Source organism: Zophobas morio, unplaced genomic scaffold, assembly GCF_036711695.1.
Source record: "Zophobas morio isolate AGI-343-1 ecotype UQ-CSIRO unplaced genomic scaffold, CSIRO_AGI_Zmor_V1 ptg000008l, whole genome shotgun sequence".
Lineage (NCBI taxonomy): Eukaryota > Metazoa > Arthropoda > Insecta > Coleoptera > Tenebrionidae > Zophobas > Zophobas morio.
Window position 1 is genome coordinate 15,659,310 of NW_026972113.1, and position 21,087 is coordinate 15,680,396.

At 36.3% G+C, this 21,087-nt stretch overlaps 1 protein-coding gene across 6 annotated transcripts in view; it reads right to left on the minus strand.

The window, feature by feature from the left end:
- Nucleotides 1–3,874: 3,874 nt before the first annotated feature.
- LOC135125476 (PH and SEC7 domain-containing protein-like) overlaps nt 3,875–21,087 on the minus strand; it is a 75,540-nt gene continuing 58,327 nt past the window's right edge. For 3 of the 6 annotated variants that reach the window (XM_064051135.1, XM_064051131.1, XM_064051136.1), the window contains 9 exons: nt 18,165–18,705; nt 12,504–12,733; nt 12,202–12,395; nt 11,958–12,150; nt 11,736–11,902; nt 11,223–11,472; nt 10,602–10,746; nt 10,408–10,551; nt 4,579–5,883 (listed from right to left, as the gene is read on the minus strand). In XM_064051135.1, the coding sequence (XP_063907205.1) occupies nt 5,626–5,883; nt 10,408–10,551; nt 10,602–10,746; nt 11,223–11,472; nt 11,736–11,902; nt 11,958–12,150; nt 12,202–12,395; nt 12,504–12,733; nt 18,165–18,705 (2,122 nt within the window). In that variant the 3' untranslated portion in view covers nt 4,579–5,625. Of the gene's footprint in view, nt 4,094–4,316; nt 4,373–4,578; nt 5,884–10,407; nt 10,552–10,601; nt 10,747–11,222; nt 11,473–11,735; nt 11,903–11,957; nt 12,151–12,201; nt 12,396–12,503; nt 12,734–18,164; nt 18,706–21,087 lie in introns of those variants that run through there. The other 3 variants (XM_064051132.1, XM_064051134.1, XM_064051133.1) reach the window with 3 other exon arrangements.

Below are 21,087 nucleotides of genomic sequence, written 5' to 3' on the forward strand. Positions count from 1 at the left end.
GTGGAGTCTCTGTTGTACAGTACATTTAGAGGTAATAATCATACATAGTATGGACAACAAAGTGAGGAAAAAGCTGTCAAATGTTTTGAAATAAATAAAAATATAAAAACTGAACGGTGTGGCTTGTTTATTTCAAAACAATTTCCTTACTTGGCTGCTAGTCCAGACAGGGTTCTAGAGGATAGGAGTGCATTAGTCGAAATTAAATGCCCTTCAAAATCGCAAGATTTGTCTCCCGAAGAAGCGCTTAGAAAAAAAAAATCAAATTTTGTACATTGACAGACAGAGAATTGAAATTAAAAAAAAAATCATGATTACTACTTTCAAGTCCAGGGACAAATGCTTGTTACGGGTATTTCACAAGTTTATTTTGTTGTGTGGACACCCAAAGCAATTAATATAGAAAAAAACGAAGACATATGTAAAAAGATGACAGATAAACTTGGCAGATTTTACTTTGGCGCATTATTGCCCGAAATAATTGATTCAAAAAGAAAGAGGAACCTGCCTTTGCGAGAGATTTTTTTAAAATAAATAAAATTTGTTTCTATTTTTTTATGTACTTTAATAATTTATTAGGAGTACATTTTTCATCACCAAGACTTGCATATTTTCATTATAAATATATTTTGAAAATCATCTCTCGGCAAATGAAAACTTCTTTTTCGAGTAAACAATGAAGGGAGAAGTTACTGGGCGTAGGGCTTTTTTAAAAGACCTCCTTTCTGGGATAAGTAGTATACACTTAGCTATATATTATACTTATACGTGTTAAACAAAAGCTATATTTTATATATTTTTTATTATTATTATAAATATGTTTATTAGTTTTATTAATTAACAAAGCAAAATATATATTAACAATAATATTACAATGAATTTTTAATAATCATGTGTATTGAATTCAGGATCGTAAGTGGAGTAAAAATATTATAGTTCTCCAGTTTTAATTCGGTTTTATGATAGTACCTCATTGCGTAAAAGTTAATTTCCCTAACAATAGATTACTAGAGCTTATTTGAAAGCAGAAGTACACAGCAATAAAAGAGCGCAGATACCAGTATTTGAAACACCATTTAGTGCGCATGAGCACTACTTTCACAGAATCAGCGGCGTCGAGAACGAACTTCCTTTACTCTTTGGACCTGTTTTGTACGTTCTTATACTAACGCGTGCAACGTGTAAACCCCAATAACAACACTAATGGTCCGCCACTGAGTCGTCCATACTCTTCGCCCATTTTCGCGCTTCGCGCATTCATCCCTCTCGCTCGATGTACTTCTGGTTTCAAATAAGCTCTACGGCCGGTCCTGGCGGCTTGTTATAAAACTGAGTTCCTTGCCATAAATTAGAAAAATCAGCCGAGAACGCTAACAATCAGCTTTTGGTAGAGCAGGCGATAAGGGTTTTACCTGGAAAGTCGCTTCCGTAAATTTTAGTGGCGCTCCTATCGGCAAAGTACTGAACTAACGGCTCAAAATTTATCGAATTGATACCCACTTTTTTCAATAATTGTTAGTTTTTGTTAAAAACTCTGCTAACCAATAGATCATTAATTTTCCTCTGATATTCCTGCTAAAATTATTCTACGTATTTTGCATTAATTTGTGGTAAGTATATTTTGATTTTAATAAACACATTATTATTTAAACAAATTGGACCACTAACAAACACTTAATGACTCTGCGGTCTGTAAAAAGTTACGTCTTATCCATGTGCGAATTTTCAAGCGATTCTATGATGGTTATGACTCAAAAAACTTGAAAAGAAAACATACAATGGTGCTTTTTTTACGATATTTCTCAGCCATATTTTTTTAATTCTCTGCGCTCTAGAATATGAAAAAAGCTGCAGTTTGATGTATGATACATCTAGATTAATATCATTTTTGCATACAAAAAACCAATAAAATGTTATACCTCGTCTAGCGAGTCCCCTTAACGACAGTTAATCGTAACGATTGCGATGCCACTGTTTTCCCAAAACGGGTAGCTAATTCTTCTTAAAATTTGTTTTATTGTTAGGATTTTAATCGTTAACTGGTTCTAACACAATTTAACAATCATAAGATTGTTCAGACAAGGCACTTGCTAGGAGATTTCATGAAATTCATTTAGTCAGGATCCTTTGTTTAACAAGTTATAAATAATTCGCACCTTGATTTTTGTCCCAAAAATTGTGACAACGTGAGTGACCAACATGGAGAACGCTTCCATCTGGGCATTTTGTCGATAGAAAAACGTTACCAAGATCGATGGAACACCTAAATGCTCGCAGAATACTGCGGGACCATCAAGCGAGAAATCTCCAATGAAATTTATCGGAGGCAACCGAAAAAACGTCGGTCTTTGCTGTTTCTTTTGTTTTTTTCGTTTTTAAACTACATTCGCTGTTTTTTTCTTAATTATGGTTGTTCTTTTGTTAATACTACACTTTTTGCCGTTAAAGATGCAAAAATTAAATTGTTTTACCTGATTTTGTGTTTCTAACATCACATATGCAAATTTTTTTTAATTGAGCTAAGTTATAAGATTTATGATCATTCTTACAAACACAGAAACAAATTAAACGAAAACAGTACAATTATGTCAAAGTTAGAGAGAAAAAATGAAATTTTGTTGACCAGTATTATAGGTAATGAGATACTTACCTCCAACTTTACCAGCTTTTCATAACGGACGACCTCTAATAAATCTATCTCAGACCGCAGCCGATAATACCTAAGCAATGGCCTGATTTCTTTAAACAAGTCACTTGATTTCAAAACCGACATAAAACCGCTCAAAAATTGTATTAATGATTGTACCAAGTTATTTTCTATGTTGTGAAAATAAGTTATACTATTGTGGTGACCAGATTTGAATTAAAATTTCGCGCTGAAAAAAAAAACAGCGGCGCGAAATCGCATTTGAATATTTTAACGTTTAGTTCTGGTAGTTGGTAGCTCTCCTAGGGAATATTCTGTTAAGAGGGTCGGTAGAAGTTGATGATGTTAGTAAAACCACGTGGTGAGTTAGGTAGGTTAAGTTTAGTTGGTTTGGTAGTAAATAAAGTGTTTTTTAACGACAATAATGACTGCGAAGCCAATTTTCTCCAACACGCGTAGCTAATTCTTGCGGCGTAAATTTGTCTTATCGTTTGTAAATTCACAGTTCATGTCAGGATTTTAATCGTTAACTGGTTCTAGCACAATTTAACAGTCAGGACTCATCCTTTGTTTATCACTTCTTAATTCCTCACACAAGATTGCTACATTTACGGCACTTAAATCAATCTAACGTTGTCCCACTCTGGGAACGTGAAAGTACGGTAGAATTCATAATAACATGGACTGAGGTACGGGGGGATTCAAAATGTCTCCTCTTAGGCAGTTAATGGTTTTAAGTGACCAGTCACTTGGATCCAGGCATCATTCAACATAATGTAAACACTTTGTTTGAATCGTTGATAAACTGTGGCATAATTTAACATCAGGTAAATTTTTTGTTCTGCCAGCGGTCACGTTGAAAGAGTGAGAATGAACAATAACGTTCTCTCCAAACAGACCTCCTGTAGTTCTGTTACTTACCTTGACAAACACTACCCTACGATTGTTCTTTTAATTTCAAACAAATAACATTAAAACAACATATGCAAACAATCTTTATTGAAAATAGAGCATAAAGGAACCCTCTTTCTGGTTGAGATTTCTTTTTACCATGCACTGCAAGTTGCAGATTACATCTACATCCAACGAAAACCAACAAATTCAATCCCTTGGGGACATGCTGTACAAAACCATTCATTATGTACATGTTAACCTGGACGGGAGAGGAATAAACTTCTACACGGTGCGTTCGGGTATCCTGTTTGGTCTTTTATTGAATCAATAATATACATAAATAAGAATAGTGTATTTAAAATAAAAATTTACATAAAAGCTACACTTTATACATAAAGTTGCAAAAGCCAGTGATTTCCTCTCGAATTTCTTTGGTAAAATAATAAATAAAAGTTGCTTTACCTCACCTCGTGATCTTCGTTTTAAAATTAAAACAAATTTTGAAATTCCAATATCTTCTATTGCACGCTTTCAACTCATTCCGGCCCTCTCCTACACAACATGCAATTAAATGAAAATTAGTAACACTGGATTTATTATATAAATTCAAGCTCTACGCATGCACTATGTATATAAATAAAAGCCAAGCCATTCGAACGTTGCTTAAATACCAAGCGAATATAAGAAAAAGTTGCTCACTTTGCTTGTTAAAGTCAAAAACGTGTAAGTATGTACAGAATGTTAGTTAAGGCAAGGTAAATCAGTGAAAACCAACCTTAAGTAGCTAATTCACGTTTGGGGAAGTAAGTAATGTGCACAGAAAAACTACACCTAAAAAAACGAATTAATTTAAATAATTGTTTATTATAGACTTCAATTAGCTATATTCCGATTGAAAACGTTTTAACATGTTCATGTAACAACATAAATACTTATACAATCATAATTACCTATACATCTTATCCTATTTTTTTTTTTTCTCTAATGTGACATCCCTATATAAATCATACTCATTATTTTTATTTTCACAGCCCCTAACACTATGGTATTTGTTATATTATTCCATACTTTCTTTGTTTGAGTGCACTGTACCCTTATATCGCTATTTTACAACCACTCTAGTAAAGCAAATCGTTATTGTAAATTTTCATAATAAAATAGGCATGTTAGGTCAACGTTGTCCTCAACACTGACCCAACAAAATTGCACTTGGGGATTTTTTTTTAACCCAGTTGGTAACACTAACCGATCCTGACGGCACAACACGCTCCAAAAATAAATAAATAAATAAAACAAAAAACACCAAAACATAAATAAAGTAAAAACCGGGCACTCACATATAGAGAAAAAACGTATACATGTAAAAATGAAAAAAGTGGATGTCCACGTTGATGAAGAAGAGGGGAATCGACGCGAATAAATAAAAATGCTAGTCGAACGAGCGTCCTGTGCCTACACTACTTCTACATCGATAGTTGACACATACAACTTTGAAAAATAATACTTTTGGAATACTCGTTGGAAGATGTATTGGAATGATTTAGTCTCTTTCTAAAGAGAATCTAGTAGAGTCAGGTGCACTCGACAATACGTAATACTTCTTAAAAATGTTTTGATTTCTAAACGTTTGTAATATTTGTAAAGAGTATCGAACTAATTACAAATTTGAAAATCCAGAGGTGCTCTCAAACAAGCCATTCCTGTATTCCACCACCACCACAACATAACCTTGATACAACGCAAAACAACAATACACAACTTATTGTCAATATGATTCATTGAACCGCTTCCTTCAATGAATGATATTTTACTAACAATAACCACAAGATACATCTCTCAGGAAAACAAAAAAGAAACTAAAGCCGCCATATTCCACAGTTTAGCCACATTTCAAAATAAGCCTCACTGTTAGTTGCCATATACCACATGGAATAAAAGAAAAGAAGCACACGATTTGCTGCATACAACATTTCAACGAAACAAACAAATAAAATCATGTTGTAAACAACAAAATCCTTTTCGAAATGATGAAATTTACTGACAGGCTGTCAAAGCACACATGCCGAGAACACCCCCATCACCCGTCAGCCTATATCAGCATCACCGTTGAGCATGTTTCGATTGTAAATAGCCTGTCTGTAACTATACCTATTCGTAGGCGGCGATGGTCGGTCGGGGATCGGCGGCGGGACGATCCCACCCGATGGTCCGTCCATCAAGGTCACACCGGTCGCTTCGTCAACTTCGCCTATGCTGTTCTCCACGAGGCTTACGGTGTGCTGCTCGGTGTACTGGGACATGCGCGAACGTAAAATATACGAGTATGTCCTGTAGCGTTTCACCTGAAAGCAAGTGCGTAAGTGAGCGAAAGAGCCACAAAAAACAATCACAAAAAAAAAATTACAAACAAAATTTGGCCTAAACCTAGAGATATTTGATAAAGTTTGGAAGGTACTTAATTTGGTTATAAATGAAATAGTAGTTATACGGGCTGAATTAACAAAAGAAATTCCAAAAATATTTTGGTTTAAAAAGTAAAATCTAGGTGAACGCCGTATGTTAAATAAAACGAAAATTCGAAAAATCCAAACCTCGAAGATTACTTCGACAGAACTTCGCCTAAAAAGTACAGCTTGTCAAAAGTTCAATTCGGAGTCATAAACTACTAGACTTATGCTAGCAAGTACTAGCCCCTCCCACCCGCCCTTTATTTTTTCAGAGGGTAGAACTTGTTAATCCTTGCTAACATACGTCTTATTTTGGCAAATGACATATCCTCTGAGAAAATAGGGGCGGGTGGGCGGGGCTAACACATGCTAGGATAAGACTGATTTTGCCCCTATTAAACTTGTAAAAATTTGTTAAATTTAAAAAGTGTTAAATTGCAAATTTCTAGGGATGTAAAGACTAGTGGCCGACCGGTCGGATAAGCCGACTATTCGGCCGTTTTTCATCGTCGGCTGACAGTCGGCGACTGTTCGGCTAAACAGCCGATCGGTCGGCTTTTTTTAATAAAATTAAAATAGTATATAAAATAATTAAACCCAGTTTACAGACCCTCAATTAAATATTTAATTGTGATTTAATTTTTAACCCCGCGTTAAAGTACCATGTGACCGACTCTACGCCAATCAGACGTCGCTAATGGCCTTGTTAAATGCGCGATCAACTTAATCTTAATTAAAATATTGTATAAACTGGCCCCAAATTGTGTTATTCTTTATTTTTGTACTGAGTTACTAAAAAAATTAAATATTAAAATTATCCAAAAAAATTTAACACATTTTTTGGAAAACAAAGGAACTTTAGTTATTCCTTTTATTAAAATAAAACAAATTTTTAAAGTAGTCAGAGAAATAGAAAAAAAAACAGACTGTCTGTCGCATTTATAAACCGGTTTTAGCAAAGCCGAACAGTCGGCCGACTAGTCGGTTTTTACTGGCCGAACAATCGGCTAGTCGGTTAGTCGGCCAGACCTACAGTCGGTACATCTCTACAAATTTCCATTAAATTTGCATCCATCCTTAAATTCCTAAATCTGATTGGATGTTTATTTTTTAACAACACAGTTATTAATTTTTTTGAGTAACCCTGTTTAAGCAAATCTAAAAAATGTGAATGTAGTGATGAATCACAAACTGATCATATTTTGCATAAATTAGATAGTATTTATCCCACAAAATTTTAAGATGACGTCATCAATTTTTTGGAGAGAATAGCGAATATATTTTGCTTAAAAATTATTATGTTTACCATGAATTTTAAAACATCTACAAGATTTCAAATCATTCAGTTTGGCGGAATCAAAATTAAATTGCAAAATCTTGACGTTTCGGGTAAAAACTCAACACGGCGTCATAAACTACATGTGTACCCGTTTACTATGTGCAATTTTGAAGTGACGTCATCACATTATTGGTGGGGATGATTAGACAAATTTTGGTTCGCGTTTTACCATCTACATGCTATAAAATTTATTTACAAAGTATATTCTTATTGTATATTGTGAAACAAAAATTGATAATAATTTCCCTTTTTATCTATAAAATTTTTATACCGAGCTATTTTGACGAATTTATTAAAATTGCTATATTTCAGTTAACGATTTTGGAAATATATAGAAATTTCCGAAGAAACGAAGCCTACAATTAATTTCTGGATATCGAAATCTACAAGAAAATGTCAAAATCAGACTGATCTATTCACATACTAACCCCACCCACCCGCCCTCTATTTTCTTAGAGATCATGTCATTTGCCAAAATCAGTATCATCTTAGCAAGTACTTGCCCCGCCCACCCGCCCTCTTTTTTCTTGGAAAGTGTCATTTGCCAAAATCAGTCTTATCGTAGCAAGGACTAGCCCCGCCCACCCGCCCTCTTCTCATTCTAAGGACTAATTTACTTACTGTTCAATATAAGATCATTTATTTCATTCAGATCGGATAAAATCACTCATTGAAAACGGGATAGGGTGGGTGGGCGGGTCGGGCTAATTATTATGTTCTTATGTCGAGTGGGAGGGGACACTAATAAAAGAATTTAGGATGTGAAAAAGAAAAAAAAGCGCTAATCGTATTTTTTTAATTATACTATTTGTTATAAAATTAACTTCTTATTTCATGCACCTGACAAGACTGGATAATTTTCGAAAATGGTTGAAAAATGGTAGAAAATGCCAAAATTAGTCTGATCTTATCAAATACTAGCCCCGCCCACCCACCCTCTATTTTCTTAGAGGATATGGTATTTGCCAAAATCAGTCTTATCGTAGAAAGTACTAGCCCCGCCCACCCGCCCTCCTCTCATTCTAAGGACAAATTTTATTTCTGTTCAGTATAAGATCATTTATTTCATTCAAATCGGACAAAATCAAACATTGAAAAGGGGGCAGGGTGGGTGGGGGGGTTTACTAATTATGTTCTTATGTCGAGTGGGAGTGGACACTAATAATAGAACCTAGAATGTGAAAAAAAAAAAGTAAAAAAAAGCATTAATCGTATTTTTTTTTTATTATACATACTATTTGCTATAAAATTTATTTCTTATTTCATGCACCTGACAAGACCCTGGATAATTTTCGAAAATTGTCGAAAATCCTAAAATCAGTCTGATCTTATCAAATACTAACCCCGTTCACCCACCCTCTATTTTCTTAGAGAGCATGTAATTTCCCAAAATCAGTCTTATCTTAGTAAATACTTGCCCCGCCCACCCACCCTCTATTTTCTCAGAGGATATGGTATTTGCCAAAATCAGTCTTATCGTAGAAGGTACTAGCCCCGCCCACCCGCCCTCCTCTCATTCTAAGGACAAATTTTATTTCTGTTCAGTATAAGATCATTTATTTCATTCAAATAGGATAAAATCAATCATTGAAAAGGGGGCAGGGTGGGTGGGCGCGGTTAATTATGTTCTTATGTCGATTGGGGGTGGACACTAATAATAGAACCTAGAATGTGAAAAAAAAAAGTAAAAAAAGCGCTAATCGTAATTTTTTTCATTATACTATTTGCTATAAAATTTGTTTCTTATTTCATGCACCTGAAAAGACTCTGGATAATTTTCGAAAATGGTCGAAAATGCCAAAATCAGTCTTATCTTAGCAAGTACTTGCCCCGCCCACCCGCCCTCTATTTTCTTGGAGAGTACGTCATTTGCCAAAATCAGTCTTACGGTAGCAAGTACTAGCCCCGCCCACCTGCCCTCCTCTCATTCTAAGGACAAATTATATTTCTGTTCCGTATAAGATCATTTATTTCATTCAGATCGGGTAATGTCAAACATGGAAAAGGGGCGGGGCTAATTATGTTCCTATGTCGACCACTAATAATAGAATCTAGGATGTGAAAAAAATAAAAAAAGCGCTAATCGTTGCTATAATTTTCGAAAAAAGTGGAAAAATGGTCGAAAATGTCAAAATCAGTCTTACATTATAAAATACTAGCCCCGCCCACCCACCCTCTCTTTTCTTACAGGGTATGTTATTTGCCAAAATCAGTCTTGACATAGCAAGTACTAATACAAATACAAAATTTGACAACAATCGGGCCAGTACTTTCCGAGATTATCTGTCTAATAAAAATCTGGAACGGTAAACAAACGGGCCGACAAACGGAAACGGGAGACCTATTTCTTCGTACTCTAGGGGTCATGAAAGGTCCAGAAAACGTAAAAGTAAAGAGTCGGCCGACGGACTCGATTACAATACTCCCTTTGCTTACGCTCAAGAAAAAATCAAAATTCGAAAAACCGGAAAATCCAAGAATCGAAATATAGAAAAATGGAAAAATTGAAAAATCGAAAATCAAAAAACAAAAACTCAAAAAATTGAAAATTCAATTATTCAATTTCAGTGTCGTGTATAGAGAAATCGCGCTTCTTTAAAAAAAACATAAAATTTGATTTTGTGATTTTCGTTTTGTGATAGATAGCCCCTATAATGACAAAACTCGTGTGGATAATACGAAATATATTTAAAGCATATAACCAACGGGCAAGAATTTCTTAGTACAAGTTTAACTTCGACTGTTTATGTTTATACTTTATAATTCGACTGTTAGCACGTAGCGCTTAAAAGAAAAATAAATTTGATTGATTTTGTCTCCTCAACTCAGGGGAGAGGTTAATTAATTATCCACACTCAGTTCTTTTCCCAAAAACACTCGTAAATTTGAAAAACACTTCGGAAAAATTGTACGGTGACGAATAAATTTTGATCAGCGATTTACCATGCTTTCAATAATCTTAAAATATTTGCAAGTTTCACACACCAACTGGTTCAAAAAAAATCTGGATGCCATGGTAAAAACTCAACACGGATTCAAAAACCACACGTTGCCTCTTCTCTTAAACTGCTTTATCTTACCTCGAAGGTCAAGTAAGCCTCCTTCTCCTTATAATTCTGTACAACTAAAGACTTAGAACCTTTGTCTGGGGGTGATTTTCGATGTTCCTCTAGTTCAGCTTCCAGTCTAAGTACTCTCTCCTCGTGATCTCTGAGCTGTTCTCTCTGCAACAATCTCGATTAAATCCATCACTTCGTCAGTTCTACCAGCCTACCATATTTAATTTCGTATGACTACATGGCAAGAGTGGCCTTTGGAATTTCTTCTGAGAGCCGACAGCTGCTTCCAGGGGAGCCGCCGAGAAACTCGCGCACACGAAGTTGATGGTATCTATCCACGACTGCAGCTCCTTGGAATCGCTAAATCAAAACCACCAATTAGAATGGCGTTTGATCGTTAGTGAAAAATTACCCATATATCTTACCACGCAAAATTATCATTGCTGTGTTATTTATGTAGAATTTAATGCGAATAATATTGTAATTACGACGGCGTACGCACGCAATCGGTCAGAACTTTGACCTTTCCGCCTTTACGTGACGTGCAATTGTTTTGAATGCAGTTCTGCGAATAACAAAAGGCGCAGTCGGTAGGATCGCGGATTGTTTGCTTCGGAATCGAAAAACACCCATTGTGGAATTCGAGCGTAGGGAAAATACCTCAAAACAGCGATTTATACCGGAAGCGTTTAATATTCGACGCACGCCGTCGCCGTTCTCGAGGCGCGAAATACTCGCCAACTTGCTACAATCTGGGATATTAAAGTTGAAAAGCTCCCTTTGCGACCCATAACGAACTTTCGCAACATTAGTTTTGTCGGTCTGACGTATCTTACCCGGTTTGGAAGAGATATTCCGCTTGATCCGCCGTCTGCAGCCTAAAAACAAACATCTTCTTCGTGTAGTCCGTCGCTTTGGTCGCCAATGCGTGGTGTATCCGTATCGCGTTGTGCAAATTATCACCCATTTGGTTCTTTTTGAAGCCGTTCTCGTCCTTGTGGAGATACAAGACCAAATCCCGCAATGTACAATAAAACATCTTCCAACTACGCTTGTGAAACGGTGCTAGAAAAATGCAGCAAAGGCCTTCGAAACAGCTATATTGTATTGCAACATGCTGTGCAGACGTAATTGACTAGCTAATCTAACTAATGGTCAAAGAAAAAAAAAAGGAAACAAAAATCACTGTTCTGCCACAATATTGCAACTTTGGTTTTAGTCACTTAACGAAAACTCTACAAGTTTTCGATAAGTGAAGACGAAATCCATCGAATCAATGTAAGGCTGTTAGTTCGGTTGGGGGAAATCCCCACTTCCAACAACCGCACTAAAGTATACTAAAAACTCACTTCTCTTGGCGTTGGCCTCGTAGCAGCACTTCCTCATGACGTATCCCTTTTTGTATTCCACGGCATTCGAGGACACGGGAACATCAAGGAACGGATTTCCCCCAAGACCGAGCTGGTCGTTGCTTTTTATTTGCATTTGTGTACCGCCATCTTCTACCTCTTCGTCCCTAAATTTGACCGTTTTAATAAAACACGACCGCATCAGGCTGTCCTGAAACTTACAGTGCCCATTCTAGAGGGTAATTTTTAATGGCGTGGTAGAGCTGCTTGAGGATCTCCCGAGGGAAGTTCTCCTGTTCGTTTAAACCCGAAAGGTTCTCGATGAACTCGTTACACGTCATCTTCCGGTTGATGTTCTGACCGTGAAGGTCCGTGTTGAGCAACATAATGGCACACGTCAGAGTATGTACCGCATCTAAACGAGACGTTCAATGTAAATGGCGCAGTCGGTAACATTTCGACTTACCTTGCGAATTAAACGATCCGGGATTGCAGTCTAAATATCTCTTAGAAAAATGAACGAGGACTCTCTCCCTCTCTTGAGTTTCACCCGTGAGAGAGAACTGCTTGAGGAACTTTCGTAAAGCTATATCTAAAGTGTCGTTTTCGAATTCGAAATATTTTAGATACTCTTCGGCTACTGCACGACTGAAGTCATTGCTGAAATATTCGACCGTTAGACGCTAGACTAATCGTAGAGATAGAAATCCGGAAACTGAGCTAATGTGTTTCCAGACCTCTGGCTCTGCGATCGTACCGGTGACGTACTTTTTACTAAGATGTCTCGATACGTCAGACTTTTTGAATCCGTCCAAACCGTATAAACGTTTTGCCAATCGTATGGCAGAAGGCAAGTCCACCGCTTTCGGTGAATAATGGAAACTATGGAGGCTCTCCACGTCACTTTCGTCTTCCGATGACTGAGGCGACGAAGACTTCCCGTATTCTTTCGTCGTTTCTTCGTCGTTTTCGTAGCTTGGTTCGATCAACTCATGTATCTGAAAAAAAACTAGTGCCACTACCACGCATATGGACATTTTTAAAGGAGCGGACAAAATCGTGCAACTCATAAATAAACCTTAATTAAACACACGCTCCGCTCATAACTAACGCGTTTATAAAAATTGCGCTTTAGAGATATCGGTGAGACCCGAAGATATTTGAGAAGCCTCATCCAGGAGAAGTGGGTAATTCCCCTTTGGCATTTAAACGCCACATCGCGAGTTTTATTGTTGCGAGACAAATAGAGCATCCCCTATGCACAGGAACACGACTACAATAATTGGTTTAGTGCCAAACCGCTACATCCTGGATCGATGGTTCGATTTCCGGCTAGGGCAAAGCACCTTGCCTGTGGGTGTTTGTATCCTTCTTGTGAGTTTGTGTTTTTGTCCGTAGGGTATACCGTACGCGGCTCTAAACGTTAGGACCTCCCCCGCATGAATTGCTCGATTTTCTAGGGGAATTCAAGCGACAGACAGACAGACAGACAGACAGACAGACGGAAACAGGAGATCCATTTTTTCGTTCTCTAGAAGTCATGAAAAAGTTTCCTGTTATGAAAAGCCATCTTTTCATAACAAGAAACTTGAAATATGTTTAAAGTGGTTTACACAAGGAAACATGGGTTTTGCAATTATGGGGCGGAGCCTAACTGGAAAATCGATATTTCCTTATACAAATTTTATATTTTAAACATGTTTTAAGTTTCATGTTGTGAAAAGAAGTCTACAAATATTATAAAAAAAGGCAAAATGTAAGCCCGTCCACCCACCCGATCTCAATTGTGATGATCTTTTTTTTTATCGCCGTGAACCAAAAAGATAGAGCTTGACTGCAAATCACTTATTTCTTTACAACAAATTAAAAACATGTTTTTGAGTATCGTTAAAATGTAAACCCCGCCCACCCACCCCCTCCCCATTTGTGATGATTTTTTTGATTTTTAGAAAGTTAAAACACGTCTCAAATGTAAAATTTTTTTAAGAAATATGGAACTTTAATTTTTTCTTAATATACATAGTATCCTTTAATTAACACGATACCCAAAAAATGTCTTACATGGTAATTTCTTGTAGAGAGAAATAATAAGAATTTTGCATTTAAATTTCGCTCCTTTATAAAAAATCATCACAATTGGGATAGGGCGGGTGGGCGGGGCTTATATTTTGCCTTTTTTCTTAATATACGTAGTCGTTTTTTCAGAACAAAAAGCTTGAAAACATGTTTAAAATGGTAAATTCTTGTAGACAAATACTGATCTTGCAATTAAGCCCCGCCCTTCGATCTGACAACGAATGAAAAATTCATCACAATTGAGAACTGAGATCGGGGCGGATACTAGTGTAGCCTAATCTTTGGCTTTATTTTTTCTTAATTTTTTTAGTCTTCTTTAAACAACACAATATTCAAAAACAGGTTTTTAATTTCTTGTAGATAAATAAGGATTTTGCAGTTAAGCTCCGTCCCCTTGGCTCACGACGCATAAAAAAAATTCATCACAATTGAGATAGGGTGGGTGGGCGGGGCTACGTTTTGCCTTTTTTTCTTAGTATGTGTAGTCATCTAACTTAAAACATGTTTAAAATAGTAAATTTTTATAGGAAAATATCAATCTTGCAATTACGCTCCGCCCCTAGGTCTGAAAAGGAATGAAAAATTCATCACGGTTAAGATCGAGACGGATGGGTGGGGCTTCTCTTTTGGTTTTCTTTCTTAATTATTACACTTGGTTTTCTTTGTTTACTTAAGAACATATTTCACATGTTAATTTCTCGTACAAAAATAAGGATTTTACAATGAAGCCCGGCCCCTCGGCTTACGACGAATAAAAAAGAATTATTAGAATTGAGATAGGGTGGGTGGGTGGGGCTTATATTTGGCCCTTTTTTCTTAATATACATAGCCATCTTTTCATAACACGAAACTTAAAACATGGTTAAAATGGTTTTTGCAAGGAAATATGGATTTTGCAATTATGGGCCGGAGCCTAATTGGAAAATCGATATTTCCTTGTACAAATTTTCCATTTTAAACACGTTGTAAGTTTCATGTTGTGAAAAGAAGTCTACACATATTATAAAAAAAAAGGCAAAATGTAAGCCCGCCCACCCACCCTATCTCAATTGTGATGATCTTTTTTTAATCCCCGTGAACCAAAGGGATAGAGCTTGACTGCAAAACAATTATTTCTTTACAATAAATTAAAAACATGTTTTTGAGCATCGTCAAAATGTAAACGGGTGTAATGATTTTTTTTATTTTTAGAAAATTAAAACACGTTTCAAATGTCAAATTTTTGTAAGAAATATGGAGCTTTAATTTTTTCTTAATATACATAGTATCCTTTAAATAAGACGATACTCAAAAAATGTCTTACATGGTAATTTCATGTAGGGAGAGAAATAATAAGAATTTTGCATTTAAATTTCGCTTCTTTCGCTCGACGATTATAATTTTTTCATCACAATTGGGATAGGGCGGGCGGGCGGGGCTTATAATTTGTCTTTTTTCTTAATATACGTAGTCGTCTGTTCAGTACAAAAAACTTAAAACATGTTTAAAATGGTAAATTCTTGTAGACAAATACGGATCTTGTAATTAAGCCCCACCCCTCGATCTGAGAACGAATGAAAAATTCATCACAATTGAGAATTGAGATCGGGGCGTGAACTGGTGTGGCCTAATCTTTGGCTTTATTTTTTCCTTAATATTCGTAGTATTCTTTAAACAACACAATATTCAAAAACATGTTTTTAATTTCTTGTAGATAAATAAGGATTTTGCAGTTAAGCTCCGTCCCCTTAGCTCACAGGCATAAAAAAAATCATCACAATTAAGATAGGGTGGGTGGGCGGGACTACGTTTTGCCTTTTTTTCTTAGTATGTGTAGCCATCTAACTTAAAACATGTTTAAATTGGTAAATTTGTATAGGGAAATATCGATTTTGCAATTAGGCTTCGCCCCTCGGTCTGACAACGAATAAAAAATTCATCACGGTTAAGATAGAGATGGATGGGTGGGGCTTCTCTTTTGGTTTTCTTTCTTTACTTAAGAACATATTTCACATGGTAATTTCTCGTAGAAAAATAAGAATTTTATAATTAAGGCCGGCCCCTCGGCTTACGACGAATAAAAAAGAATCATTAGAATTGAGAGAAACTTAAAACATGGTTAAAATGGTTTTTGCAACGAAAAATGGATTTTGCAACTATGGGGTGGAGTCTAATTGCAAAATCGATATTTTCGTACACAAATTTTCCATTTTAAACATATTTTAAGTTTCATGTTGTGAAAAGAAGTCTACACATATTAAAACAAAAAGGCAAAATGTAAGCCCGCCCACCCGCCCTGTCTCAATTGTGATGATTTTGTTCATTCGTCCTGAACCAAGGGGACAGAACTTAACTGCCAAATACTTTTTTCTTTACAAGAAATTAACAACATGTTTTTGTGCATCGTGTTCAAAGAATACAATGTATATTACGAAAAAAAGGCAAAATACGAACCCCGCCCACCCACCCCATCTCAATTGTGATGATTTTTTTCTTTTTAGAAACTTAAAACACGTTTAAAATGGTAAATTTTTGTAAAAAATATCCAGCTTTAATTTTTGTTAATACATACACATAGTATTTTTTGAATAACATGATACTCAAAAAAAATGCCTTACATGGTAATTTCTTGTAGAGAGAGAAATAATAAGAATTTTGTATTTAAATTCCGCTCTTTTGGCTCTCGACGGCTATTAAAAAATCATTACAATAGGAATAGGGCGGGTGGGCGGGGCTTATATTTTGCCTTTTTTCTTAATAAACGTAGTTGTCTTTTCGGAACAAGAAACTTAAAACATGTTTAAAATGGTAAATTTGTATAGGGAAATATCGATCTTGCAATTAAGCCCCACCCCTCGATCTGACAACGAATAAAAAAAAAATCATCACAATTGAGGTAATCTACGATGAATTTTCTGCAGAGGAAATAATTCTGGAAATTTTACGAATGAGCTAAGGAAGACTAAACAATTTTTCCATTTTATCAATTAAAAAAGAGAGGAAAGTAAATTTTGATACTGTCAGAATATTTTGGCAACATATGCCGTAAGCATGTTTAATATTTGTTGTTTTATTATGTGTGTTTAGAAAACCGCCCTGGGTGTCAAATCACTGTTATAAATGATTCTGTAGGAAAAAATTAAACTTAGCCCCGCTCACCCACCCGTTCTTTCATTTTATTTCTTCAGAAACAACAAAAAAAATTACGAATAACGCTTTTTTTCCTAAGTTCTATTAGTTCCCATTCTCACTTTACAAAAGGACATGTAATTCATCCCGCCCACCCACCCTGCCTCCATTTCATTCATTTTGTCTGGACCGAATGAAAGGTGGATCTCAATAGAAAAGGGATAAAATCGTTAGAATGAGAACAACGCATGTGTACGCGTAAGAATCATTTTGGTAAATGACATAATCTTCTAAGAAAAAAGAGGGTGGATGGGCGGGGCCAAAACTTGCTACGCTAGGACAGAACAATATTAAAAGTAGCCACTGCAACGAAAAAGAGGTGGGAGGGCGGGCCTAGTGCTTGCTCATAGAACTTGAAAAAAGCTAAATTTAACCCCGCCCATCTCATTTCTCCACTTCACTTGCTTATTTTATTTAGTGTAAAATGGAAATTGAAAAATAACAGTATTGTATTCCCAAAATTTTCTGGGAAAATGGAGTGAGCCGTGAGTAATTTAATCAATAAAATAAATTGACTCACTTATTTTTTTTTTTGAGACACCCCGTATAAAAAATATTAATGCATTGACTTATTAAAGTATTGACTTATCATATTTCGCACATTTAAGAGGATTTATTCAGCAAAATTTTCAGGTGACGTCATCAATTTTTTAGGGGGGATGAGCAAACATTTTGATCAAAAATTTACCATGCTTATGATAAATTTAAAACATTCATTAATTTTTTTGAGTCAAGACAACATTCGTAAACCACAAGTACTTACATACATACATAATCTTTTAGTCTATTTTACCCAAAAACAAGTACAGGAGTAATTATTTCATACAAAATCGGTAATCGGTGGGGAGGATTAGGCAAATTTTGGTTAGCGTTTTATATCTACACGATATTCTTAATACAAATACGAAATTTGCAAACAATCAATCTAGCAATTTTGGAGAATATTCGTCTAATAAAAATCCAGACAGACAGACGGACAAGAACGCAAGATCAGTTTTTTTGTATTCTAGGGGTCATGAAACGTCGAGAAACATGAAAGTTCGAAGACGTGCCACTACGGCCACCTGATGTAAATCCAATTGAACACGTCTGGATGGTACTTTTTTTTTAAACGCTGTTAGACTTTGTTTAACGCACAATGGGTTGCATAAGTTGTCCGCCCCACTACCCAACCAATAAACATACCTGATATCCTCCCGTTTCGTTCCTACTCTTATTATTATTATCACAGCAGGCCCCCTTCCCTCTGTCCTTCCCGTTAACTCCGTCCTTGTCAGGTCCCTTCACTTGTATCACAATCCTATGGTCCCCTTCCCCCCTACTCCCGTGCCTCTGTCTCGGCTCCGACACCAACAAAGTACTATCACTATCACTATGGTCACTGATCTCCATCACGCAGTCTCTGATGCCCATGCTGTCATCGTCATGGTAATCCGGACTGGAGATGTTCGAAATGGCTTCCGAAACGCTGAAGTCGCCGCCGTTGGCGGTCTGCGGCTGCGACGTGCCGCCGCTCGGAACGTAGGGGAATCTCTTCGAGCCCGATTGGCTCGACATCACCGAGGAAGACACAGACGTGGGGGAGGCGGGAGAGCCGGAATGGAGGGGGCTCGACGACGTCGGCGACGTGTTGCTGTGCGACGAGCTGCTGCCGTTCGACAAGGTGTGGCAGAACTTGTGGTGGTCGGTGGTGGTGGGGGCGTTGTATGTCCACACTATCCTGTCGCTGAAACAGAAATCAAGAAGTTAACAGATGATTAGTTGCAAAACTAATACTGTAATAATAGAGTTACTGACTTGATTCGGCGATAAACCGAAGATGTGTGTGTTTGGCGACCAACAGCTGCTAAATGGTCAATTTTAGTAATAATATAATATTTAAAATCCTGGACGCTTGAATATGCTCATGTTAGAGTTTATTAGACATTTTTTGGAGAGTATAAAGGGGTGACTCACGTTACCAGTCATTAAACACAAAAGGTTTACTTTGTAGATATTAATTACAACGTAAAACTGGTGACTCCTATTTCCGACACTGAATGAATGAAATTTATCTGAATTATTTGTGACCAAGCCAAAATTTTAAGCTGTTCAAAATATTCCTTAGGTTTTATCTCGGCAGAAATACTTTTAGCCATCTGGCCATCATTATATTTATTGGGTCAAAGCAATAACCACTTTAGTTGAACTTCTATTAGAAGACTTGGGAGAATTTTCATTTGTGGCGATATTAGCAGAAGGTTGAAAAACTTACACACGAATCCGGCTCAACTAATCCAATCATTTAAATTTGCTTATTTATCTAAATAAATAAGACAGAGCTCGAAGCTCCACTGAGTTTATAAAATACTATTTTTAAGCGGGGACTTCTACCTTATGATGTCACTTTAGCCAACGCGTTTTAAGTCAGACTCATAAAACGTAGTATGTTGAAGATGGTTATACGCGCCATAAAACACTCACTACCATTTTTAACCGCAAAATATTCCAAACTTTCGTACTAAATTTATTGCGGGATGGTGAATTTCAAAACGCACTTAAAACACTTCTGTATTCCCCTCTTGCACACACCAATCTGTGTCACACCGAATTCGATATTCCCTAAGGTAAATTTAGACAACTTGTGGTCGAAAACAAAATTTTACACAAGTTTATGTTTTCTGTCACCAACTTTTCAAATAAAATTTGTAAGAATCGATAACAAGATGCCAATAAATAAATGTTATAAAGAACAATTTTAATGCCCTATTCCCCAGAAGATTTAGATGGATTAGTTTTATTTGTTCAAAAATTAAAAAACCACCACATGTTAAATTAGGTTGTTAATTTTTTTGTACCTGGTGATAACCTGGGAACACACTGTGTTCAGCCTTGGTCGATAACTGTCACAGTGAAATTATAGTCGAAAAATTGTGAAATAATGTTATCCCTTATCTTTTATGCTGCAATATACGCAGTCGGCATTCCCTGTCGGTAGGGGAACAGATTTGCAGAATGGCACACAGTTTTTGAAAATTTATGAAATGGAATTCTCTGCGAGGTCTGCATGCAAATCTGTGACAGCGCACCATCGTTACACGGATTAAGAGTGAACGCTATTCACCACAGCAAACCAAGTAGAGCTTTTATTTATTGTAATCAGATAAAAAATGGTCGAATAAAAATTCAATATTCACAACGAATAACAGCATTACAATTGAAATGGCGGTAGGAAGGCGAAACTTAAATTTTGCCTTTTTTCTGGATATACCTAACAATCTTTTCACGACAATACATATATCTAAAACGCTTAAAATGGTAAATGTTTGTCGGGAAACATCGATTTTACAATTAAGCTCCGCCCCTCGGTCTGACAACGAATGAAAAATTCATCACGATTGAGATTAGGACGGGTGGGTGGGGCTTATTTTTTTCGTTAACATTTTGCCATAAACTCCGCCCTTTGGCTCACAACGAATAAAAACCTCATCACAACTGAGACGAGGGCGGGTGGGCGGGTTTTGTATTTTGCCTCTTTTTTTAATACACGTCCGTACTTTTTTTTCCACGATAAAAAACTGAAAACCTGTTTAAAAGGGTAAATTTGTAAAGTGTATAGGATAAAATTTTGCACTTTAAACATGTTTTCAGTTTCTTGTTATGGGAAAAATATAGTATATCTTAAGAAGAAAAGAAAGCAAAACATAGCCCCACCCACCCACCCTATCTCGATTGTGACGCTTTTTCTTTATTCGTCGTTACTCAAGGGGGGCGGAGCTTCATTGCAAAATCCGTGTTTTTCTACAAGAATTGCCATGTGATGGTGTTGCTCAGAGAAAACTATATCTATTAAGTAAAAAAAAAAACTATAAAAAAAAGACAAGCCCCATCTCAACCTCAGTTCTTAATCGTGATGAATTTTCCATTCGTTGTCAGACTGAGGGGCGGGGCTAATTACAAAATCCATATTTCCTGTCTTAAACACGTTTTAAGTTTCTTGGTGCGAAAAGAAGACTACGAACATTAAGAAACAAAGGCAAAATATAAGCCCCGCCCACCCACGCTATCTCAATTGTGATGACTCTTTATTCATTGTTAGCCATGACGGTGGAGCTTAAAATCCTTCTTT